A 26,907-nucleotide genomic window follows, 5' to 3' on the forward strand; every position below is an offset into this window, starting at 1 on the left:
TAAGTTTAAAGACATTTGGATTTAAAATTTTAAATACAGTCAATGTTTTTTACTATTAAATTTGATTATATTATATAAATAAAAGCTAACAACACAATATTGATACCCAAATTTGCTAAATTAGGTATGTGTTTGTAAGACGTTAAGACAACATAATATGCATTATGCGGGTAGTTTTAATTATTATTTAATTTTTTTCAAATTTTTCAATGTAATATTTTTAATAATTAAAATCAAGTTATTAAAAAAATTCGATAAGATAGTAACAAAAGTTCAGGTTTTTTCAATGGTGAAAAAAGAGTGTCCATATGAGTAATATTTGTAAAGTTGTACAGTTAGGCGATGAACTTTTCACTTTTTACGGATTTTAGCTTACATATTTGGAAGGAACAACAACCTCTGAGAAGACCGAAGACGTCACACCTGTATAAGCTGTATGTGATATCTCCGTCTTACAATACGAATTACTTTGTATTATAAGTAAAAACAAATAACCTTTAACAATAGAGATAATTGACCTATTACAAGTTTCGACGTAAGGACATTATCTATGCTTTCTCGTAGGTAAATTTACGGTGTTTTAATTTTTTAAGCAAGTTAAAAGAATTATTAAATCGCAGTATTTTACATGCCTACTAAAAAACTATTCAAACATTTGAATATCGTGAAAAACTCAAAAGCATATAGATCATAGTTGATAATAGGTCTATTTAGTCTATTTACATTTGCTTACTACACAAAATTAGAATAGCTAAACATGTATTTGTTAGGTTGAACGTTCTTAAGACTGGGATTACACGCCCGGGTGTTAACAATCGTATGGGATTCTAGGAAATAAGAAATAATATGTCGACATCTGGCATTCACTGCACGTCTACACTATACAGTAATAAGTTGTACACTTTTATTACACCATGTAATATAATATAGTACACCGTCGGGGAGTTCCGCCCACCACTTCCTCGACGTAACAGTTGACGTTATCGTTTTACACGCGTCATTGATAACATCGATTGGTCGCTAAGTCGATTATCGTATGTTTGTGTGGCGATGATCTCGCGTAATTAAACGCCGAATATAATGTTAATAGAATAATAATATCATAAATAGTAATATAAATATTGTTTTTATCTGTCCACCTTGCAGTCGTGGTCCTTGCCTAATTATAATCCGTCTGAAATGGTGTGCGCAAGTTCGTAGTATATAACGATTATTATTATCTGACAAGTGACAACATGTCGTCACCGACCGGCGGGTGTTTGTTGATTATTCACCTCCGTCTGATAATAATAATATAACATTTGCACTTTACGTACGCACGCCAGCACCGCAGCCCCGTCTCTTCTCCACCGTCGACGCTGTCGCTGCTGCTGCTACAAACTTAAGCCGATCGACGGTTAATCAAGAGATACCTGCCGAGTACCGTCGTACCGAGTACCGACACTCGCCCTGACACTGTTAGCTAAGATTGTAGACGTTCCACGATAATTATTATATAATATGGTTCATACATTTTACACATGTGTGTATAAAAAAAAAATGTTAAAAATGCTATAACTTAAAACTCTGTTACCTACACTATTACATTAAACCTGTTCGTGTAACCTTCATGTTTATTGACGAAAGCATCTACTTATTAAAAATCATGGGCAATTGGACTAGTTGTTGCTCATACAGCAGCCCTCTATCTAGGCGCAAGGATGCCAACGGTGCTATTAATGAATTCGCGCAAGATGGTGAGGAGAGTGTTGGAAACTTACAGCACATTAGTGAACGCGAGCATGACGACTGGAACACTGACCCATCTGTTCATCCAAAAGTAGCAACAATATTTTTGGAGAGATCAAAAGTTGAAAGTAAGATTGATTTTACTTAATTACTTATTGTTAATTATTAATAAGTTTTATTTGGATGTTATTGTAATAAAAGTTTATCCAAACTAAATTTAAAATATTAATTTGTTATTTAATTTAATATTATATTTTTATTATGTTATTTATAAGTAACATTGACTGCCCCTTTTTTTTTACAAATATCTAAGCCATTTTTAAAAATTAATTTTTTAAATAAGTTTATTATAAAAAAACAAACATTTATTTTTAGTTTTGAGTTTGAACTTGCCTTAATATTTTAAACAAAATTATTCTTATAAACCTATTAAATATTATTAACTTATCTAGTAAAACACATTAGATTATTTAAAAAAAATAATAAGCAAATACAGTCCTAGTTACTTAACAATTATTTTTTTTGATTTTTATAATTTAATAACAGTGGACGTTGAAGTGAATTGATAACTGCAATTTATACAAATAAATTTTGATAACAAAATCCTTTTAGGTATCTGATGATAGACAATTTATAATAACATAAATAAAAACCTCATTAAACATTGGTACCTAATATTCTTTAAAATCTTAATAAATGTAATTTATCTCTTCCTAATTTTTTACGATGTAAATTCATAGTTTTATATTTCATAGTAAATTATTAAATTGATTATTTTAAATATTAATGACTTTACTCACTAATGAGTAAATACATTTTTTTCAATAAGTATCTTATTTATTAGGACCTATTATAACACTAACAATTTTTTTCCAGATGGTTTAACAAGAAAACAAAGTCAGTCTCAGGTTTGTTTACTTATATTATTTTATATTAATATGCAATTGTAAAGTACAAATTATAATATTTATTTTAAATATTAAATTTTTTTGATAGATAAACTTTTGCCTACTAAAAATTAGTTTTTAATTACTTCTATATTATTAAAATTAATGAGTTATACTATACAAGGTATGTTCAAAAATAACAGGAATTTTTGAATTTTTGAAGAAAAAAATTATTTATTTATCCATATCAATGTTATCCTCTTCAATGAAGCTCCATTAAATATATCAACGCATTTTTGCCACACTTTTTTAAGTTGATCTTTTACCTTTAATTCTCTCAGTGATGTGTTTTTAATTTTGTCTGTGCTTAACTATAGTAAGGTAATTTTTATTTTTGAAAATAAAAAAAAGTTACACCGGGCTATCAGGCAAACATGAAGGCTAAGTGGAAGCTAAGGTAACATTAATTTGATGTTTTTTTGTTAAAAATTCAAAAACAAGTAATGAATTGTAAGTTAGTGCTTTATCGTGATTTATTTTGCCACAAATTCAAGCGTTTTTTAAAGATTGCTTCACATAAATAATGTTGAATTTGCAAGTATTTAACCTTGTGAAAATAACTCATAATGCACTATTCTGTTCCCCAAAATATAAAGAACTTCAAAGAATTGTTATTTTGTGAGCATAAATAAGATTAAAAATGTATTGCTGAGAGCTAAAAGTTATTCCGAAGAACAAGTTCCAAGAGTGTAGCATTGGCCTAAATGTATAATATCTAATAGGGATACTATAAAATATAAAGACGAAAAAAATAATTTTTTTTTTTTTAAATTTTTATTAATTTTTGAATACATCTTTAAAAAATGTTATTTGTAACATTATAATTATTATAATAACTTAATACTTTTTTTTTACTGTTTTAAACATTTTACAGATTGTAGACTTTAGATCTCTAAAGAAAAGTAGTTCATGTTCTACTATATATTTAGATGATAGTACAGTATCTCAACCAAATCTAAAAAACACAGTAAAATGTGTAGCTCTTGCAATTTACTATCATATAAAAAATAGAACTTCTGAAAGACAAATTGAAATTTTTGATGAAAAATTACATCCCTTAACTGTAAGTGTTAACTCATAATTCATAATATTGTTATGTTACTTTTTAATAACTTCTAACTATGTTATTTTAAATATTTCATTTGAATAATTAGAGAGATATAGTACCTGATAATTATGATGTTCATAGTCCAGAACATCGTCACATATATAAATTTGTCCGAACATTATTTAATGCTGCACAACTAACTGCTGAATGTGCTATTATAACATTAGTTTATTTAGAAAGGTAAAGTTTATATTTTTATTATATAATTGTATTCATTTATTAAAAAAAAAAAAAATTATAGGTTATTAACTTATGCAGAAGTTGACATAACACCTGCCAATTGGAAGAGAATTGTTCTTGGGGCAATTTTGTTGGCATCAAAAGTTTGGGATGATCAAGCTGTATGGAATGTAGATTATTGTCAAATTCTTAAAGATATAACAGTAGAAGATATGTATGTAAAATTTATATTAATATTTTAAATTTTGTGTTCTAAAACATATTTTTCTAAATGAACTGAGGTAATTATATATACTTATTATAAGTGATATAATTAATTAACTTATTAAATTTTATAAAGGATCAATATTGGTCTTAATTTTAATGATAAAGCTATAGATTGACAAAAACATTGTATTGTTACATTGAATTTTTCAATATTTTAATGAAATATATATTATAAGTCAATATATTCAATTTATAAACTTTAAGAGGACGTCACATCCACATGTATTGTCTCCATCTTACACATGAACGATATAGTAAATTTTTGTTTACCAGTTTCAATAGTGTGTTTTCAGTTTTTATAATAGAGTAAATTGACCTATTATTAAGCTTTTAGTTGAGAGCATTATCTGTGTTCTCTCGTTGGTTTTTTATGATAATTTAATTTTTAAGTGAATTATAAGTATGAAAAATGTAAACACTTAAAAATGCTTATAACTCACTTAAAAATTAAAATATCGTAAAAAACGAATGAGAGAACACACCTAATGTTCTTAGCTAAAATTTTGATAATAAGTCAATTCACTCTAATATGAAAACTAAAAGCACACTATTGAAACTGGTGAACGACAATTTACCATATCAGATGTGTATAAGATGGAGATGACATATGCTGGTGCCACGTCCTCTTAATTTAAAATGTATAGGTCTTTTGTATTATGAGCTACTGGAAAATAATTTAATGAAACATTGATAGAGAATGTAGGAGTTAGAATAAAAAAAAATGAAAAGTTTAATGAGTGTTCTAAAATACAGCAGTTTCATTTAATTTATCTACTGAATAGTCCCAATTTACATAGGATACATAGAATTAAATCAAACATTATCACTATACTTATTTTGTTGTCTTTGTATAACAAGTATGTAACATACCAAATTTACAAGTTAACATTTTGGTTTATTAACTTTAATATTATAGTAAACCAATATAAAACTTCATGTTAAAAACCTTCTATACAGGTATATGTTTGTATGTAAGTTGTTATGATAATTTTGTTTTTAAGCAAGTTATGAGCATTTTTATACTACACTATTACGTATACACAGAACTCAAAAAAAAATCTTTACTTGAATTTAGAAAAAGTTTTTACTATTATGATTCATAATAGATCAATTAATTCACTCAAAACTAAATGTAAACTGCTGTGTGTAGATTTGCTATATTGCAAAAAAAACAGACAACAAATATGAGCATCTTCTGACCAAAAACCTTTGCTCGTTTTGCCTGGAATAGGTGGCAACTACTTAATTTTTTTTTTTTTTTTTTTTTGTGATCTTTATATTATCGAATTTATCAAAAACTGTTTTTCAATAATCAAAAATTGTATTTTAATAAATGTTAATTTTGTTTAGGAATGAATTGGAACGTCAATTTCTTGAGATGCTTCAATTTAATATTAATGTTCCATCCAGTGTTTATGCAAAATATTATTTTGATTTACGCTCATTGGCTGAAGACAATGAATTGACATTCCCTGCAGAACCATTAAGTAAAGAACGAGCAAAAAAACTAGAAGCAATGTCTAGAGTATTTGAAGATAAGATAACCTCAGAATTTTTAAAAAATGGTTTAAAAAAATGGTCTAGTCTAGATAATGTAAGCAGTACAACAATTGCTCGTAAAAGTGTTGCTATATTATCTTAAAAATAAACTAAATATTTTTGCATTTATTTAACGAATGTAACGTCACCAATATTGTGATTGTTTTTACTTTTTAGGATTAATGTTTTAAGTTACTATAGTTATAAGACTTTTACTTTCTCCATTTATTTTAAATCTAGTATTTTTATTGACTTTTTTTTTTGATCATATAAATATATTTTTATTTGTTAGCATATAACTAAAAATTAAAACTATTATTAAATTTATTATTTAGTATTTCTTCTATACTAAATTATAATATTAAATAATCAAAATTACCAAACAATATTGAATTTAGTCAAAAACGTACCATATTAGATTAAAAGTAATTAAATAATAAAATTGAATAGCATTTCATTACTTAATTACATGCCATAACATAAGCTTAAGTTAATTATTTCAAGTGTTTATTAAAAATTATAATAAAGTTTTTGTATTGTCTTTCATTTCATTAACTTTTAAAATTATTAATAAACACTGGAATATTCTGTATTGGGAAAAATTATTTTATTACTCACCATATATTATTTGCTTAGTTAATTTATGCACCTTAATCATAATATATTTCATATTATTTATTTTATTTGTAAGGATTACAATTTTGATTTGCATAATAAATGTGTCAGGTAACTGATAAGTAGTCAAAATATATATTTATAATGTGTAAATGACTTAATGTATTTTTCTACTTTTACATTTTTTCAATTTAAATTGGACTTCAGACAGCATTTGCATTTGTTAATAGATATTTACCATGCTCATTTTTATATGATCATTTTAATTACATATAATATTGTAATGTATTATTATTTTATTTTCAGAGATATTTTTTTAATAATAATACTTTGTGTAAAATAACTATAAATTGATAACTATCAACAAATGACAATTATTAATTTTTCAAATAATTTCTTTAGACATTGTTTGTACCAAATGCATTAATTACAATAATTTAAATTTATTATACATTCCTTTAAATATTTATAGTTATTTTTTTAACTATACATTATTGTTTTATTTATTGTTAGTTACAATATCATGAAACATACCTATAATTATAATATTTATTATTTTATTTTCTTCTGTAAAATATAATTAGTTGTGTTTTATTTATAATGCAATGGTTAATAAAAGTAATGACAAAAATTTAAAACATTTGAATTTATTTTGATGTACTTATTTTTTTTTTTAATAAATTAACCTATAGCAAAAAGTAGTACAACTGTCAAAAAATAAAATAAAAACATAATTGGATATTTGTAATTATACGATTATAACATTTATATACTATAAATAAATCAAGATGATTGTTTAAAAACTTAATATTTTTACAATAGAAAACAACAAGATAATTATGACAAAATAGTGATTCTGAAAATAAAATGTGTACTACATTTTACAACCAGTTGTATTGATAAAACTCTAAATTAATTAAATATATCTTAAAAATTAGCTAAAAAATATATTTTTACTGAAATCTACCCACTAATACAAATAATTGATACTAAAACTTACCAGTAATTAGTACTTGCTATAGTTTTAAGGTGTAATTGTTGTGATGAAATTTTAAAAAGTGATCTATAAATGTGTTTTTCTGGGTTAGTAGAAAGCTTTATGAGACAGTTATCATTATGAAACTTAGAGATTAAAATTTGAAATATTTTTAATTAATTATACTACCCAAATCAGTCAAATCTATATATATATATATTATTGGAAAAACTCAGAATTTAATACATTTACTTTATTATTATTAATCTTATTTAATGCTATGCAATACTAACATTTTATTCACTTAATGTAAATTAAAATAGTAATATTTTTTTTTTTTTACAAAAAAATATTTTTTGTTTTAATTGTTAAGTTATTTTTCATCATAATAATCATTTGTTTGTAGTGAAATATGTTATATAAATACAAATAATTTTATGATTATTTTAATTATTTATTAATTTTTTTGTTTGATTAACATTAAATTTTCTTAAGATTAAAATGTTCTTATTTATTTAAATTAAGTCCAAATTAATATTTGTTGCAATAAAAAAAAAACAATCTATAGTAAGCCAATCTAAAATATGACATAAATAATATTGATTATAGCTTTTTAGCTATTTACATTAAATATTTAACGATGAGGATTTATTTACACTATTTCATTTATATTTAACAAATATGTACATTGTACACAAATTATCTTAATAGATTATTATTTTATACTCAAGTCAATCTTTTTTTTATATTTCTAATTATATTTTACCTCCTCTAATAGTTAAATTGAATATATTTTAGTATTAAAATTTTTCATGGAAACAGCTAATGTTTTATGATAAATAACATAAATATAAATGGTAAATTATATAAAATGTTGAGTGACAGTTACTCAGTAAAATTGTAAAAGAAAAATTCTATTTAAATGAAAAATGATGATAAATATTCTAAAAGAAAATTGAAAAGCCCATAAAATTATTGATAAGATTAATATATTTACAAAAATTATTTGTTAGAATATAAATTTAAAATAATTTATAAATACATATTTGTTTATAATTTTTTTTTTTTTTGCTATTTATATAACACTGAACTTTGTCAGGATTGAGATTTAAATACTGTGAAAAATGTCTTTATTATTTTTTTGTAGTAACTACAAATTATAAACATGATATTAAATTAAAATGAGATAAATTAACAATTAAGTATTATACAACATTATGAGTTACAATAGTATATAAATTTATAACTTACTTTTTTGATTTATATATTATTACTATTAGGTACACAAAATATCAAAAAACAAGTTAACTTAAATTTATTATTTTTTTCTTTTACAAATTATTGTATTTTTTTCTTTTTTTTTTTAAATAAGTTAATTTATCAACATTATAATTTGTTTATTATTATTTTTTTATGTTTTCAGCGATATCGATTTTAACAGTATTTCTAATAACACAATACTATTTTAACAAAATATAACAACATAATAAATCATACTTATTTGCATTAGTATGTTGAGTAAAAAATATAGGTTTCCTAGGTTTTTCCATTAACTTATATTAAAATTTATAAAGTAGTTTTTGGAGTATTAAGGCATAAAAGTTAACACAGACATTCTTATCAGCATTCAATATAAACAATTATAAAAAAATCACTAATTTATGAAGAAAAAATATTTCAGATCCGCACTGTTAAGTTTCCTATTATTGACACTATTACTACTAATTTAAATTTATTTAGTTTAAAAAATATATTCTTGATATGGTTATTGGCTAATGCTATTAAAAATTTCAAACGTTTATTAACCATTTTAAGGTAGATTATGTTACCTATATTAATAATTAAATAATTTACAAAATAGATTCACAAAATGTGTTTAAATCACTTTTATTTTTATTGACATTCTAATGTACCTATTCATTATTTATTTATTTTTTTATTCTAGAATATAAATAAATGTTATAAATGTTATAAACAAAAAATTATATCGTTTAATAGCATAAATGTAGAGAACATTATATAATTAAGCTATCACCAATATTTTAATTCTAGTTAGGCCTATGGAATATTATCTGCCAACATATATAATATATTAACTATAACACTGTATATATAATAAGAATATGTTTAATTTTTTTACAAATCACAGTTAATTTTTTATTTTTTTTAAAATTATTTATAACCATCCCAATTAATATAAAATTAATACTTTCTATGTAACTATGTAAATACATATTTGTTCCATCAACAGTTGACAATATTTTAATCATTAAATAAATATAATATTTGTCATTCTTGTTAATTATCTTAATCCACGAACACGATTAATTATTATCAGTAATTTATTATTTAGTTAGTTTTATATTGATATTTGTTTGACTTTTATCTAATCTTCTGTACGTAGGTAGGTACTATTCATTAATTTATCTATTTCAAATATTATTCAGAAATTATTTAATTTCGATAATTTTCGGTTGAATATGACGTATTTAGAACTATTATAAATGAGTAACTTTAATTGTGTTAAATCGATGTTTGGCCAATTATTAAAATATTTACGGAATTATACTGTGTCTTTTTTAGTAGGTAGCCAAAGTTAAAAATTATTTAAATATCACATATTTTGTTGAAAAAACAAGCTTTTTTAACATAGCATTAAAAATATAACATAACTATTTACTTTAATTTTATTATAGATTATATAATACAGATTTTTTGAATGATAAGTGTAGGTTTTTTTCTCAGAAACTTATTGGTAAGTTTTGATTTTTAAGTTTAAGTAAAACTTTATTTTCAATCCAACCAAAGTAGGTACTATAGGTTATAACTAACCTTATGTTTAACATATAAATTATGCTATGACATGATAAATCAAATAAACGCAATTCCAAATTCCAATATTATAAGTACCTAAAGGGTTGCATATAACCATGTAGGAATATAATTATTAAGCAAACAATATATATAATAGCATAACTATAAATGGTGGTGGATAACTACTTACTAGATAGATACTATATATTATATAATATTGTTCTTGGATAATATAATATAAAAATACTGATACGAAAATAGCTACAACACGCGTTACCGGCATCAGTCGTAATCGTGTTGATTGAGAATTCTTTCTTCGTCTTCGTCTGCTGTAGAAAACGGTTTCAGAACGCCAATTTTCATACGAGTTTGATCTTTCCTCCTTTTTTCAACTATTTCGAAATATAACAGTTCGTCCTCGCGAGTCGGGTCTTTAATCTCAGTAGTCATACCGAAATCGTCTCTATAAGAATCAGACTGCTGATATCCACTCAACGGCTGGACCGTGAAACTAAAGTCGTTCCATTTGAGGCCCCAACCGTGATATGTGTAATCCAAAAGACTATACGTAGAAAAATATCAAAAATAATATATTTATATAAAAACCAAAATGTAATTGACTATATTATTATAAGAAGTATAGTATAGGCACTTTTCACGTGCAACTGCATGTGCCCCAGGCCAAAGATTGGACCGGATGGTCACATAAGTGATTGTGTGATCAAACCTATTGGTCAATTCGAATTTCCATGGCGGCATTTCACCTACATAAGCGTCGTTTGAAAGATTTCCAAATATATCTAGATGGTTACCATCTCCTTTTTCGTTTTCTAAATTTATTTTAACCTTGCAATCATATTCAATCTTCTCCGAGTTCTGAGTAATGTAATTTTTTTAAATTATTACCTATATTTATCATTACACGTCTATATGGTACTTTAATAGATATGTCATGATATCTATATTAAGTACACCTGAATATATATTTTACAAATTATTGATTATATCGATTGAACGGTCGATAAAAATTACTTGTTGTAAGTCTCCTTCGGATTCTATGATATTGCTCCACGCCTTAGTCACTCCTTTTTCGGAAATCAAGGGAGTGTGATGTACCCAGTTGCTCGGTTCAAGTAAATCGTATATCGATAAAGGATTGTAATCTGCATTCACTACGTACTCGTGGACCCCTAGAAATGTAATTTAAGCGTATATTGTTTAATGTTCAGAAAAGTAAAAAACGATTAAAGTCATTATATTTTATTTATTTTTAACGTAGTACAATAATATGACATAATATAGACGTGATAATATGAATTTATGATATTTATAGCTTTTATAAGCAACAATGAAAATTAAAATAAATAAAATATCCAATTATAACGATGGAATGGAGAACTACCAACTAAGTAATTAATAAGTATTTACTACAAGTGTTTAAGTATATAGGTAGTAAGTACATTGTGAAATAGATAAATTGTTTAATGTTCACTATTTTAAAGCTATATACTATAAAATACCTAAAAACATTGATCACAAGTAATTGCAGTAAGTTTATATTTTTATTCCTTGCCAACAGTGCTTTCTTTAATCTCACCGTCTCATTTAATGTACCTACTTAGATATTTAAATCTATTAATTCGGAGGCACCAATGCAACATTGCATTGGATAACACCATATTCACTTATTGTTAAAGACGTAAAATCCTACCGTAGTAGTAGGTAAATATTAATTATTGTTCATAATAATGACGATAATGACATTCCTGTTGTATACATATATAGTATATATACTTATGTTATAATAGATGCTTGATGTAAATACTATCAATCATAAATAATGTTAAAAATAATAATACATTACCTATACAAGAATAATTATTTATAAAACACTAAAATGAACTATTTAGGTAAGTAATTAAAAAAAAAGGAAAAGTATGGGTAACTATAGGTAGGTACTCCGCAGTAAGTGTAATTTAACTGGTCATTAAATAAGTCACTATACGATATATCATTATCTACATACAAAAATCAATTCTGAGGTCCCGAGTAGAAAAAGTTTACCAGCCTATTAACTAAATATCATTTTAATGATATTTTATTAAATTGCTATTACAGTAATTTATTTTGCTAAAAGTAATATAGTAAATTGAATTTATTTTTATTGAGAACATTGCATTTATTATATTATTGTAAAGTATTAACTTTTGAGTCAATACCTATTTTATTATAGTATGAATAGGTCCGTGATCTAAATAGGTAATAGAATAAAATAAATTTAAATTAGGTAAGTGAAAATATAATTGTCATTTGTAATAAAATAAAATATAATAATAATTTAATAAATAAAAATGTTTAAAATTACTAGGTACGAAAAATGTTAATAAATTACAACAAAATAAAACTTGTATTTATTTAGATATCTAGGTAATTTCGTTTAAATTTGAACTCAAAATGTCTACACAGAAATATTGTATACTTATTACTTATGTATGCTTTAGCTCCAGTATGAATTATTTATGAGAAACCTTGTCTTAATTTTACAAAAAAATAAAAATTGAATATTTTATTAATTTTAAATTATAAATAATTTACCAATTTGTTATTATCAAAGTTTAAACTTGAAATGCTTATCAAAAAAATTGTTTTTATGTATTTTTAAATATCTATATTTAATATCAATCTTGTATAGAATAACTTATATATATATAACATCATAACGTATGTAGAACTTTATATTAAATTTTCAAGGTTTTTGATTAAGCAAACATTAATCAATAATATTTTAGAAAAACTTTAAAAAATTCGAAAAATCAAATGTTTTTACATACCTAGTTCAAAAAGAATGAAATATGCTAATACAAACGTCTGGTGAAAATTTCTAATATTTACGGTTATTCGTTTTTGTATAAATTACAGCAAAATATGAATCGATTTTATCAAAAACTGGTATTAAAGTTGAAAATAAAAGTATTGTTTTCTTTTATAAATTGTGAATACACAAACAAGAAAAAACACATGGGTACATCATTATAAAATCAATACATTTATCCCTAAAGAGAATCTAAAATGATGAGTATTATTTCGAACAATACATAACTTTACAAATAAATAGCAATAGTAAGTAATAAATAAATTATAAAAAAATAAATTTTAAATGGTAACATTCTGATTTCAAATCAAGAAAGTGAAATATGTGGACAATTTGAAAAATACTTACATTTGTGTGACATTACTTTCGATTGGAAAGTGTTTAATTTCCTCCATTTATATACGTTTGAATTGTAATTGAGTATAAAATAATCACGAGGTGATATTTGAGTTGCAGCTGTTATTCTTGCAATTTGAGCTCTGAGATAATGTTTTTCCAAACCTTGGAATGATGGATAAGATTCAATCTGTTTAGGTATAAGATATTTTATTAGCAAATGCCTACCAAATATTTTCTAACGGGTTAATTATTAAAAATTTATGAAAAACAATGTAGTCGTTGTTATTCTTACAGGCGATTCCAAATTTCCTGTAAAGTACCGTTTGATGTTCCGCGATTGAATAATATGATGAGGCTTGAGAAGTGGCAGTTCGATCCATGGATCGTTTAATTGATTTGTTACAAAGTATGACTAAATAATGACTATTATAATTTATATTATTAGAAAAGTAGGAAAAAAATCTTATGAACCTTTTTATTAGCTCCGAAACCGAATATTTCATGGGATAAATAATCATCATTATCGAGTTCTATGGGTAGAAAAGAACATACTTCTGATTTCATAGAATCAAATAAAAACTCTGATTCATCATTAATATGTTTGCTAGTAGGAGCAGATAATGTAGTTTTGGAAAATAAACCATTTTCTTCTTCAGATAAAATATATTTTTCTAATTCTACTTCTTCTTGATTTTCGTTTTCGTTTTCATTATCATAATCGTTTAATACTTTATGTTTATTAGTGTTAAAAACTATATTTAAGAGCTGTAGGTGACAGAAAACAATATGGTTTATAATATTATAAATGATTGAAATCGTTTGATAATTATTCAATAAATTATCAAATTGCAGATAAGTTTTTATTGAGTATAGAAGATTCTAAAAGTATTTAAAATTTTAAATAAAATATTAATATAATTGGATCTATGAAAATCAAAAATTATAGAATAACCAATATACTTATAATGCTTACTTTCAGTTTATATTCCAATTCTTTATTTTTCCAATCACATTCCAAAATGTAATAGTTACGTTTTAAGCCTATTATCTTACCCCAATATCTGTAACCATGAATATACCCATTAATTTAAATTTTCAAATCAAAAATAGGCACCATTGCACCAGTATTATCAAAATGTTTGTTGATACCTAATACTTTTAAATTTTTCGAGTTGTGACATTTGGTCCATAGTTATCCCAATAAGGTGAGCTTCGTCATTTGTTATGCCACACCCAGCCTTATTAAACACATAGTTGATTTTTGATAAATCTTGTACATTAATCTCATTTACTTCTTCATTGTATTGAGTATCATCATATTCTGCTTCGACTTCATACCCATTGGATATACTACTCGTTTTATATTCTTTAACATTAAATATGGTATCCTAAAATGCATCATTCATTCAAAATTTTAACATTTTATTTTTCATAGAAGTTAATATTAAAATAAATTAAATAATACTTTATATATTTCTATTATTTTGTTATAAATATCAATGTCAATGTAATTAAAAAATTTCAAATCAGGATCAGGTTGTGATTTCTGATATAACATCTTAATATTTTCACTGTAGTATTCAAAATATGTTATTGGCTGTATGGGATTTTGGAATATAAGCATATCTAATAACATTTGAATATGCGTGTACCTGTACAACAATTATGTATCATCAATGATACAATAATAACTTGTTATTATTAATAATTATTTTACAAACTAAAGCCACAGTTTTCTTTATTAATCATGTAAGACAATAGCTCACTGGATACTGATTTTAACATTGAATTGTTGCTTTTCATATTTATAGTTTTTCTATTGGTTTTTTTACTTCTATTATTTATTTTTCCTAAATTATTTAACATTTTTTCTGTTATTTGTTTTAAATTGAATCTAAAATGAAAAAATAATATAATTTACAGGATCTACAAAAAAAAAATATTAGTTTTGTTGTCAAGGTACCTAGCTATTTAAAAATTTACATAACGTTATAATTCATGCAAAAACATAAACAACTTATGTTATTTAGATTGTATAGCCTATATATTTTAAGTAAAAACAGAATTTAATATTTGTTTTCTTTATTAAATAAACTGCTATATTATTACAACAAAATAATTAGTTACATAAATATTAGAGATAGACCAAAAGTAATTTAAAAAAATTGATATTTTTTTTTATGTTTTATTAATTTATTATATCTATACTTTTAATACTTTAAGATTGAGTATGCTGTGCGGTGTACACATAATAAGAGATAATAATATAATTATGTTTATTATTTAGATTACAGGACAAAAAAATCATAATATAGAGATTTTGTTTCATCTATAAGTTGATCATAGAATAATATATAGTTTAACTATCTCAAATAACATTATAAATTTAAATTATGTTTCACTGGTAATTTTTTTTTTTTACAAAAGCTGTTTGGATTTATTAAAAATGAAAAATATTACTCTTATCATTATTAGTTAAAACTAACATTTGGCTTGATAGTAAGAAAACACAATAAGACTTTCAGTCTCTCTACCTCTGAAATAAATTAAGAAATATTCCTTTTAATATTTATACTAAAATGCTTGACCACTCAGATCTGACTACAATTAATTATCATCAGTCATTACATATTGAAAAAATTCTTTAATATTTTATTAAAATATTTAGTCTGGAAGATAGTTTATGGTTGCTCTTTAGAGAATTAAAAAAAAAGAATGTCCCAAGTCTCAATACTTTTCAAAATAATTGAGTAAATTATACGCAAAACCCATTTTTGATAAAATCAATTTTATTATTTTGTTTTAATAAAAAAATAAAAAACTATAGATACTTGATATTTTTTCTAAATACTTAAATTATTTCTGTTTTTTATACATGACTGTTTTTTTGAGCTATATTTCGATTTGATATAAAATTGTTGGTCAGATAAAAACCTTAAAAATTTATTACGAGGTTAATAAGTTTATACAAGTGGAATTAAAAGAATAAAAATAAAAATGAGTGTGATTCCACAATTGTGTTTTAAGAGTAAAATGTTTGAATTCAAATGTTGAAAATATTTGTCAAACTCATGAAAATTTGCAAATTATTATTGTGTTTAAAAATGTACAAAATATTCAAGTTTTATAGCTAAAGCTTTAAAATTGTAGTTTAAGGTAACTTACGAGTAGATTTTTTTGAAATCCAGAAATATAATAGTAAATATGTAAAAACAAATTTTTTTATAGATGTTTTAATTTCAAATTTTAACAACATCAAATATTTAAACAAAGATTAACACAGTGATATAGTTATGGGGGGGGGGGGGGGGATTATGGAAATAGATCCTCTCCAGAACTTTTTTTTTTAATGTTTAATGCGTTGTCTTACACTTGGTATAACATTATTAAATTTCCCATATTGTGTAATAATCACGGATATAATATACAATATAGGGTTATAAGAGCATGATTATAACTGTATAAGCCCTTACTTTATGTTTATCCAATAAATTATATATTATCCACAGAAGAAAATCATAACTAAGCCACTGGATGAATGATTTTAGTTATTTTATTGTAATTTAAAATTTTTATAAAGAATTGAAATTATTAACTATTTTATTATATTTTATTATACATAATGACATAATCAAAATATTAATTTCATAAAAAATATATGATATATACTTAGTAATATAGGGTTTCTTCTTTGCTTGAAATTTTTTCTTCATAATAGTTTAAAATGTATCACATTTATCCATTAAAATGATCATGTACAGCAGAGAGATTAATCTATTTTTCCATTTTGTATTTATATTGTAATTATTAATGTAATATATAAATATATATTTAAATATTACCTTTAATCAATGGAATATCATAGCGTAAATAAGTTAAATCTAGATAGTGATTTACTACGCTACTATACAACCTCTATAAAAATGTTTTCTCTAATTGCTACATCTCAGATATATTGCTATATTTTTAAATAAATAAACAAAACTTCATATACATTTTTAAACATTATTATATTTGTTTGAACATTGAACAATTAATTTATAGATATAGGTAACACATTTTGAATAAGATCAATAAAATATAATACATTGATAAAATATTTCAAAATGCATTATAGATATATTTTATTAGGTAGATGAAAATATTATTAACTGGCAAGATTCAAAAATATTTTAAACAATATTAATAAAGTATGACATTTATGTACAAATTATATCACAAAAATTATCATTTATTTATAGTGACAAATTTCATACTACATCTACACAAATACTCTAAATATTTTGTTTGAATAATAAATAGGTATTTATTCATTAAACATTAAGATTGATAAATTTTATGTGTATAAAATATTAATACTAATAATAACATTATTATAAATTATAATAATAGTAAATATGATTAACAATATTAGCCTATTAAATGCTTAGATAATTGTTTTAGAAATTAGTTTCAAAAAATATTATGAAAACATGAAAACATTTGCTTACACTTATATATATATATATACTTTTAATATTTCATAAGTGCAAGATAAATATTTAACCAAATATTCAAATTTAACGATAATTTTGTAAAAAATTTAAAAAAAAATTAATAAACATTTTAACACTATTAATATTAAAAATATTAAAACATTGATAATGCCGATATATTAAGTCAATTACTTAATAAAAACTTAAAACCATAAATTTTCTTAAAAAATAATTAATACATAACACAAAATGTTATGTCATATTAAAATTTTATATATACATAAACTTGTTTTTTATATATATATATATTATATTTCAGGACTATGCCTACACATTTTTAATTCATTAATTTTTTTAATTTAAAATTTCAATTATATTTTAAGCTTATTATGGATAAATAAAAATTATTTTAATATGGGTAAATTTTTGTTATCATCAAAACTAAAGTATGAAAATAACAAAAATAAATATGTAATAATTTATTAATAGGTATTATAAAGTCATTTAAAAATATATAATATTGAGTTATTAGTTTACATGAAGTATAAAAGATTTTAGTTAACCAATTAAGGTATTTGGATAAAGATACGTCAAATTTTAATAATAAATTTTTAAAATTTAAAAGAAGTCAACAAAAATTTGAAATATAACTTAAAATTTAATAATATTGCAGGGCTAAATAATTAATTTAAACAGGTATTAATGTACAAGTACATTTTTCCAGGTAGGTACGGAAATAAGTAATGTAATTTATATTGGTACTAATTTTTTTTTTATTTAAATGAGTAACAATTAACATTTTATCTAGCATTAAAAATAATAATGTTAGAACTATTTTTATAACTAGAGATATTGAAATAAAATATAATTATAACTAAATGAGTTAAAAAAAAAAGAGATTAATTTTCTGAATCAAATATGCGTACCCTTACACGTTGCTTATAATGATACTCTTTTAAGTACGACTTCAATAATTTTGGAAGTTTTAATTGATTGACATCATCATATGTAATTTGACTGCAAATTGCTGCACGGCATGTGTGTTGCAAAGAAAATGTGAAATTTCGATGTAATGGTATAGTCAGCATTGGTTCAAAAAACATACAGCAAGTAGGATCTTTGTAATGCTCTATTAGCCCGCAAACTGTAGATGATGCAAAAACACCAGGATCTCTTGAATCGAAACTAAAGAGATGATTCCACTGTTCAATTCGTGCATGTAAAGATCGACCATATTTCCTGAAGCTTACAGAAAACAAATATTCTTCTTGAGCTGAATCTCTAAGTAAAAAGGTGCCTTCAGGTTTATTTTCAAGCAATTTTTCTGCCTCATATCTGTCCATTTTGCCCCAATAAAATGAGCAATTTGTGATTTGAAGTAGATCAGGAACTAAGTAGTGAATATAGTCAATGGATGTATGTATTCGTTGGGTATCATCCATATCATGTGGTGCAGTTAAAGCTGTAATTGCAGCTCTTTGGAATAATGAGGTTAAATTGTCTATAGTCATTTTAGGCAAACTAAATTCTACCAATTGTATGTGTAACCCAGGCCTAAATCCTGGTGGTGGTTCTATACCCTCTTGGATTTCTTTAGCACGCTCTTTGTAAGCTCTGTCCTCAACGTCATCGTTCAAAAATTCACGTCTAGTCAGTTCTGCTAGATCTATAAATCCGTCATCGAATGAAGGCAATACCAATTCACTGCGATTTTCAAATGCATTAAAAGCATTAAAAGCACTTCCAAAGTCTCGCAAGCTCTTCTCTGCCTCGTCCAAATCAATATCGTCTAAATCAATCTCGTCCAAATCATCTTTGAGTGGTGAAGGAGAAGGATCAGATACCTCACCAGTATCCATATGATGATTTTCTTCCGTACGATTATAACTTGTGCACACGCATGTATCGCACTTGGCTTCGTTTGGCTTGGGTAAAAACTCAGGAGGATTGTAGTACTTTACATTCTTTGCCTTTGGACGAGAGCAGTTGAAACGCAACACCCAGTGGTTGAGTTTCTTGGAGCCAGCTGTGCTTTTTGATGATGACGGCTGAGTATTCTTGGATGTCACCGTCTCTACATCGGAAACCGTTGCTAATGTTTCGCCATCGTTCACGTTCTGATCACTACTAGACGAGGACGGAGCGTCATTGTTGGACACGTATATGTTTTCCAAATTTTGTTGATCTCCTGTGACTGGTACGCCGTGCACCGCACAGACGGGAACGGAGGCTGCGGGTAGGATAGACGAGTGCGAGCCGTTTCTAGCACCTGCCGTCAACCCATCATTGTTTTTTGACGAGTCGGAATTCTTCCAAGGGAACACGTCGCCCAGGCTGCTCACTTTTTGTCCCATTTTTACGTCAATCCGAACACGTCATTTATCAGAAACGGATCGATCGATTTCCAAAGAGAAAAAAAGGAAACGAACGGCGGCCGTCAAACGCGAACGGAGAACTACCGAAATAAAAATGTCCCCGGGTAGCAGACGTCACGTCGCCCAACGACAAAGTCGCGGTCGTCTGTTCCAAATCGGTCACCCGTGTGGTGCACTGGTGTCCGTCAGACGGCGGCGATGGCGACGAGACCGAAAAGCGTTAAGATATTTATTACGGTAATTTCGAGACAAATAGACAATGACAACTAACGATTGGATCGTTTTATTTTTTACTATTCGCGACAACTTCCGTCCGTGATAACCGACGTCGACGATCCCATAAACGAGTAGACGACTATAATATTATATCAAATACATTATTATTATTATTATTATTGTGTTTCTCTAGAGCCTGCGCGTATCACCACTATCATACTAAGTTCAGTGTTGTAGGTGTGAGGTGCGCGCATGCGCGTCGTATTGTGTGCTATCCCCGCGTCCTTGCTACTCGTAGTTCGTAGTGTTGGCTAGTGAAGCTCTTGCCTCATCATGTTGTTACTTTCACCGTGTTCTGTTTCTGTAATCAGTTTTCAGTCTTTTTTGTCCATATCTGGTACCACCGGTTTGCCAAATCGCATCATTGTCTAGTCTACCTCCATACATTTAAATTTTAATACAATAGTCAATAACATGCTATTTTATTATACCTCCATAGCTCGTGCATAATATTTTGATTTCTTCTACCGCTGAGTACGCACTATGCACACTGACTATAAGCATCATGATGCCTACCGCGGATATTTTTCAACTTTCATCACCCATATGTATACTAGCTTCTATGTTATGTATATATTAATAATAAAATTAGTATCTGTGTAATTAATTTAACTCGAATTTAAAGTTACTGTTATAGTCACATATTATTATATAAGAAATGTATACGTAATTTAAGTTATTTTTTTGATATACAATTATTAAATTATCCGTTTTACATTTTTAAATAAACCTTAAGAATAAATTGATTATGTATGTTATATGATTATATCATGTATGTACAATTTTCTGACAGTAATAATGTTTTACTACTTATTTTTATAAAAAATTTAATTTTTAACAAGCACTCGTTAATTTTAAATTAGTGATATGGAAAATTAATTTTATTTAAATTTAATTTAAAAATGAATAATTTTATTAATATAATTATTGTATTTTAGGTTGTTTGATTTTTAAATAAATATTTTGTATAGTTTCATATTTTGATTGCCATTACTTAGCTAATGTATTGACATCGAAATTATTAAGCTTCATTGATATTTAAAAAAAAACTTATTGGTATTTAGCTATTTTTTTAATTCAAAAGTAGTGTCATTTGATCAAATGCAAAAAATGTGATTTAAGAATAATTTTGTTATATTAATAAAATAGTACTTTTATAGTACCTAAGGATTATTTTTATGAACTTACAATTAATAATTAATATTATTTATTAATATTAAGTATAGGTAAATGAAATCTTTAAAATACTAGACGCATTATCATTGTTTTTAATATTGTTAGGTATCTGCTTACTACCTACTTATTAGTTATTAAATAAAATAATAAATAAAAATATTGTATTATGTATAATATATAAAAATATAATCAGGGATGTATTTAAATTTAGAGCCCTTCGTCCAGTACTTGGCAAATTATAAACATTAAATGGCAGAATAAAAACATTACTTCTATTTTATATTAATTGTAGATATTTAAATTTAATAACAAAATTATACCATTTATATGTCAAGTGTTTACTACTAGTTTTTACATAACTTTATATTTTTAGGTGATTACTTAATTATTTATAATATTAACATCAATATTAATTAATTTTATGGAATCGAATTTCTAAAGATATTTGATGCACTAGTCACTAATAAGAATAGTAAAAATGAGATAAAACAAAGTGCGTAGAATTTATTTTAAAGGATTAAACATATTGCCTATTGATGGTGTTGTATTACAATTTGTAATAATAATTAATAATATTTGTTATTATAATTTTAGCCGAACTGCCGAAAGTGTTTTTTAGGGTATTTTATCAAGTCTATTATTATACGAACGATTCTTTAAAAAACTGATTATGGCATTAGTGCATATGCATTATACAGCCTGCAGCTAACGTTTTTATAAGATCCTAGACGGCTACACCAGCAATATAAGGAATAAAAAAAAAGTATTTACATTATGATAAAACAAAAAAAACAAATGTCATTATAATTATTAATTTAGTGCCATAGTGAAATTTAATACTGTTGACGTACGTGGTACGTCCTATGATTCGAGTATATTATTTGCCTTGTATGCCAGTATGATGTCATGATTGTTTGTTAAAATGATAAGTAGTATTTAAACGCTACCTTCCGGTAAAATAAATTCCACGCACTTTGTTTTATCTTATTTTTACTTATTCTTATATGCTACCTATCATTTACTCATATACTATTTTAATGTAGGCGAATAGTAGTTTATTTTATTTATTATTTATTAGTCACACTCGTTAGTCATTAGATAATACTATAGATATTATTGTGGCTATATATCTATTTTACATATTTACTGAATTATGATTTATGATTGATAGTGTTTGTAAAAATCCCCGAAAAAAATAAAAATATATTTAAACATAGATATTAGATACTGTTCTATTACTATTATTATCAATTGACAATTATCATGGAGTTAATTTTGGAAAGAGTCGATGTTGCGTCTCTGTTCAACGTCGATTCATATATCAACGTAGGAATAAAATACTTGGTGTTTGAGCATTTTATTTAGATCTTAATTCAAACAATCAACTCATACAAAAATACAATAAATGTAGGTAAGCAAAAGGTGTTGGCTGAGCGATGTTACGGCCAGACTCTAAAATATTGATGAAACGAGACCGTAAGTGGTGTTATGACCTGCCTCTGAGTGTCTTGAATAATCCTAACAGTCTGCTGAATCTGCAGGTTTCTTTTATAAATGGTCAGTTCACAAAGAGAAGTGACTGTGGCGGTGGTGACTTCCGATGACACGAGAACTTTTGCATTTTGATTATTATTCTTGTCGACCCTTACACTTTCAAAGTTTCAATTTTTTTTAAAAGAGTGTGACGTGTGATCATAGGTACCTAAATTGTTAAATTAAATAATACAATGTTCACACTGTCTGTCCTAACCTCACATTGTCTTGTCTTGTTAACAAATCGGAACTTGTGTCACCACACCATACAATATATATGTTTTAAAATAAACTAAATATTACATGGTCCGTAACATAGGTAGGTGATCTTTAGTAATTCAGGATAGTTGACTGTATTTTTTGTTAAACATTTTTTACTATAAATGTATTTTTAAAACTTTTATCACTGGTTTTATTGGATTTAACATTTTTATTTCTAAAAATTAGCATCAGGTTATCAAACAAAAAAATTGACAACATTAACACAATGATGATCGTTAAGGTCTCAACAGACAACATTTGTTTTCTCAAATAGTAACACAAATAAATAAATGTAATTTACATTATGTAAATAATAATAGTTTAGATACAATTATTTTTGTTAAAATTTAATTTAAATAAAAGAAATTCAAAAAAAAAAAATATAGTTATAACTTAAAGCTTATATCATTGTTTTTTTAACGATATTAATTAACCACAAACAAAGGGAAAGTATTTCATTATTTTACCTAATATTTACACATAAACTACCTTGGAATATTTGATTTTATATACAGCAGGGTGTTGATTATCTATGCATCAATTATTTGGCCCAACAATTATGAAATTATGAAAATTTTTTATAAATTCTAATTTTACCATTTGTGTTATAAAACGAGATGATTTTAAATACACACATATATTATCTATTTTTATTTGTCACCAATTATAACATATATTATACAGTCTAATAAAAATTTTACAGGCATTTTAGCATCTAAATTAAAATTATAACTTAATTAAAAATTTATTTTTTATAACTAACTACCATTTAAACATGTTGCAATTAATAGTTAATAATCCTTTATTAGATTAATTCTTAAAAATAACAATATAGATGATTGATGATTTATAACTTGTTATTTATTTTGAAATGAAATTATTGTAAGATTATATTATTATTCAGATATATTTAAAATAAAATACTTTAAAAAAATGTATTTTAGTTATTATAATTAAAATATTTTTTACATATATATTGTAATTTTATTTCCTTTATGTTATACTAATAAAACAATACACAAGAAAAAATATATTATGGTGATTTTGATGAGAAAAAAATTATTTTATTACTCAAGCAAAATAATTAGTACAGTAATGCTGGTTTTGAATGTAAAATAAATAATAATAGCTGATAGAGAAACAATTTTTTTTCTGGTCCTCTAATTTTATGTTAGAGAATTAAATTTTTTATTTTAAAGTGAATGTTAATTTGACAATAAAATAATTTATAAAATTTTATACCTTATAAATAATTCTTGATTCTAGTAACTTTATATATTTGAGTTATATGTCAAACAATGTTCTTTGTACTTTTTCTTAATACAAATAGATAATCATTTAATAATCTAAAATACAAATCTTGATTAGTTGTCAATATCTTTATTGCTGGTTGCTTAATACAAAAGTTAGTTATGCTCGTAGATATCTGAAAATAAATAAATTGAAAAAAATCATCTAAAAAAATTAATATTGTTAAAAAATATTCAATTCAACTGAAGGTTAATTACTAAAATATTTGAGGTATCTAGCTTATTTATTCAATAAAAATTAATATTTTTCATCAATACCTAAATATATATATATATATATATATATATATTAAATAAGATAAAGTAAATAACTTTAAGAGTACACAAATATATTTTTTTGTAAAATAATCATTTTTACTATCAATGGATTAATAAATATTATAGCAGTATTAAATAGTATAAAATATAAATGTTTACATAGAAGCAGATCAGTATAAAATAGCAACCAATCAACAGTATTTATATTTTTAACATATAGTGTGTTTCAATACGACATGAAACATACGTGTGTTTTAATCTCATGTTATATAATATAGACTAGATACTTTACTTATATTTAAAGTAATAATAAAAAAACCTCAAACACAAACAATAAATGTATAAATTCTTAATTTCATTATAAGCAGATACTGTACAATTTTAATAAGTCGGTAATTATCAAGTCCTCTCAACCAATCTATATTTTTATGAAACGAATGCATCATAGTAGGTTTTTAATGTATTAAAATATACTTATTCTCTCTTATGTTAGATTTCTAATTTCTAATAATATATTGTAATAAATGTAACACTACCTATATTACTTAATTGGTGTTATGGAGATTTGAATGTAATTGTTATTTGTTGTAGTAGTACAAGTTTCAATCTTTTTCTGATAGATTTTTTTTCTCCTTGTTATATTATTTTCAATAATGTACCTAGAAATTATTGCATAGCAATTAGCAAGTTCTATACATTAAATTAAAATTAAACACAGTAGACTTATGGCTTAAAAAAAATGCAGCGAACACAGCCATAAATATTAAATATACTTACAGAATATATTTAGATCTGTAAATTGGAATATGCCAATAAACTTATTATTCCAGTACGTCATATTAATAATGTTCAAATTCAAATTAATAATTTTATTAGTCAATAAATATTCAATTTAATTCGAAATAACATTAAAATATTTAAAATTAAAAAAAAATAAAAATAATATCAAATACAATAATAATTAATACTACATGCGATAATATGCCATACGGTATAGTCAATAATACCATTGATAATAAACGACGATATGATTTATGGGTCATAATATTTTTTTTACGTAATTCATGGTGTTTACATATGATGTAATATGAGTTGCCTACATTATAAATAATAATAAATGGTAAATAAGTTATTTACAAAAATATCTCGTTTTTATTTGAAATACTATTAAATAATAATGACATAATATAATTTATATTAAATTAAAAAAAAATCCTATTTAAGAAAAAATATTTTAAACATGGGTTTTTTTTCTATTAAATATGATGGAGAGGATGGTATAAATAAATAAATTCAAATACATCCCATTTAACGGTTTGCCTTTTTTAATATAAATGTATAAGATATATTTTTTTTAATTTAATTTATATAAGTACGTCTTTTTTTAATTATAAATAAACACATACCTATTTAAACGCATATTTCGATATTTTATTATGCATATATCATATGTATGTGCACATTTTTATGATCTCAAGTGTATTAAGTCCCGAGCCCTGCAGTAAGAAGTAATAATCTATGTTGCCATGTTATTAAGTTTTCATTATTTGTCTAATAAAAAAAAAATAACGCTTTAATCTCTCAAAATATTATAAAATAATATAAAAGCAAAACTGTCAAGATCATACTAGCTTATCAGGACTTATCTAGGAATATTTAGTTTTAAAAGATAAAAAAAATATCGTTACTGTGGTTATATAATAGTACCTAGTTTATATTTATAAATAAGGTAATATTATTACGTAAAGCTTACGAAATATCTACGACGAGACAAATTAATTTGTAAATCACAATGAGCTTATTAATATTATTACTATTATACATATAATTCTGTGATTCGATATTTTAATTTTTCATG

At 24.4% G+C, this 26,907-nt stretch overlaps 3 protein-coding genes and 1 long non-coding RNA gene across 4 annotated transcripts; 1 reads left to right on the forward strand and 3 right to left on the reverse strand.

The window, feature by feature from the left end:
- Window positions 1-1,021: 1,021 nt before the first annotated feature.
- On the forward strand, window positions 1,022-6,012 carry LOC112603981 (cyclin-Y). Its single transcript, XM_025352825.1, has 6 exons — window positions 1,022-1,856; window positions 2,605-2,636; window positions 3,550-3,738; window positions 3,830-3,963; window positions 4,025-4,177; window positions 5,581-6,012. The coding sequence occupies exons 1-6, from the start codon at window positions 1,610-1,612 to the stop codon at window positions 5,870-5,872; spliced, it is 1,047 nt and encodes a 348-aa protein (XP_025208610.1). The 5' UTR covers window positions 1,022-1,609; the 3' UTR covers window positions 5,873-6,012.
- Window positions 6,013-10,456: 4,444 nt separating this feature from the next.
- On the reverse strand, window positions 10,457-15,251 carry LOC112603984 (radial spoke head protein 4 homolog A-like). Its single transcript, XM_025352827.1, has 10 exons — window positions 15,103-15,251; window positions 14,851-15,037; window positions 14,535-14,773; window positions 14,359-14,446; window positions 13,857-14,150; window positions 13,678-13,797; window positions 13,395-13,572; window positions 11,207-11,364; window positions 10,827-11,050; window positions 10,457-10,736 (listed from the first exon to the last, which is right to left on the reverse strand). The coding sequence occupies exons 1-10, from the start codon at window positions 15,249-15,251 to the stop codon at window positions 10,457-10,459; spliced, it is 1,917 nt and encodes a 638-aa protein (XP_025208612.1).
- Window positions 15,252-18,687: 3,436 nt separating this feature from the next.
- Window positions 18,688-20,616, reverse strand: LOC112603942 (suppressor of cytokine signaling 5-like). The gene has a single exon (XM_025352769.1). It carries the CDS (start codon window positions 20,212-20,214, stop codon window positions 18,760-18,762), a length of 1,455 nt encoding a protein of 484 aa, XP_025208554.1. The 5' UTR covers window positions 20,215-20,616; the 3' UTR covers window positions 18,688-18,759.
- A 4,126-nt stretch (window positions 20,617-24,742) lies between these two features.
- LOC112603943 lies at window positions 24,743-25,914 on the reverse strand. The gene is made up of 3 exons (XR_003115191.1): window positions 25,827-25,914; window positions 25,586-25,708; window positions 24,743-24,907 (listed from the first exon to the last, which is right to left on the reverse strand). It is a non-coding gene; the product is annotated as an uncharacterized LOC112603943 (long non-coding RNA).
- Between the last annotated feature and the right edge of the window lie 993 nt (window positions 25,915-26,907).

The sequence above is a fragment of the Melanaphis sacchari genome, unplaced genomic scaffold (genome assembly GCF_002803265.2).
Source record: "Melanaphis sacchari strain LSU unplaced genomic scaffold, SCAv2.0 Contig116_pilon_pilon, whole genome shotgun sequence".
In the NCBI taxonomy this organism is placed as follows: Eukaryota; Metazoa; Arthropoda; class Insecta; order Hemiptera; family Aphididae; genus Melanaphis; species Melanaphis sacchari.

Bases quoted from the DNA above. Each gene is read 5' to 3' on its own strand.
- LOC112603981 (XM_025352825.1), top strand. From the start codon at position 1,610: ATGTTTATTGACGAAAGCATCTACTTATTAAAAATCATGGGCAATTGG. The intron at 1,857-2,604 runs GTAAGATTGATT...ATTTTTTTCCAG, and splicing joins GGAGAGATCAAAAGTTGAAA to ATGGTTTAACAAGAAAACAA. The intron at 2,637-3,549 runs GTTTGTTTACTT...AACATTTTACAG, and splicing joins GAAAACAAAGTCAGTCTCAG to ATTGTAGACTTTAGATCTCT.
- LOC112603984 (XM_025352827.1), bottom strand. From the start codon at position 15,251: ATGTTAAATAATTTAGGAAAAATAAATAATAGAAGTAAAAAAACCAAT. The intron at 13,798-13,856 runs GTTCATAAGATT...GTCATTATTTAG, and splicing joins GTTTCGGAGCTAATAAAAAG to TCATACTTTGTAACAAATCA. The intron at 10,737-10,826 runs GTGCCTATACTA...TTCTACGTATAG, and splicing joins CATGCAGTTGCACGTGAAAA to TCTTTTGGATTACACATATC.
- LOC112603942 (XM_025352769.1), bottom strand. From the start codon at position 20,214: ATGGGACAAAAAGTGAGCAGCCTGGGCGACGTGTTCCCTTGGAAGAAT.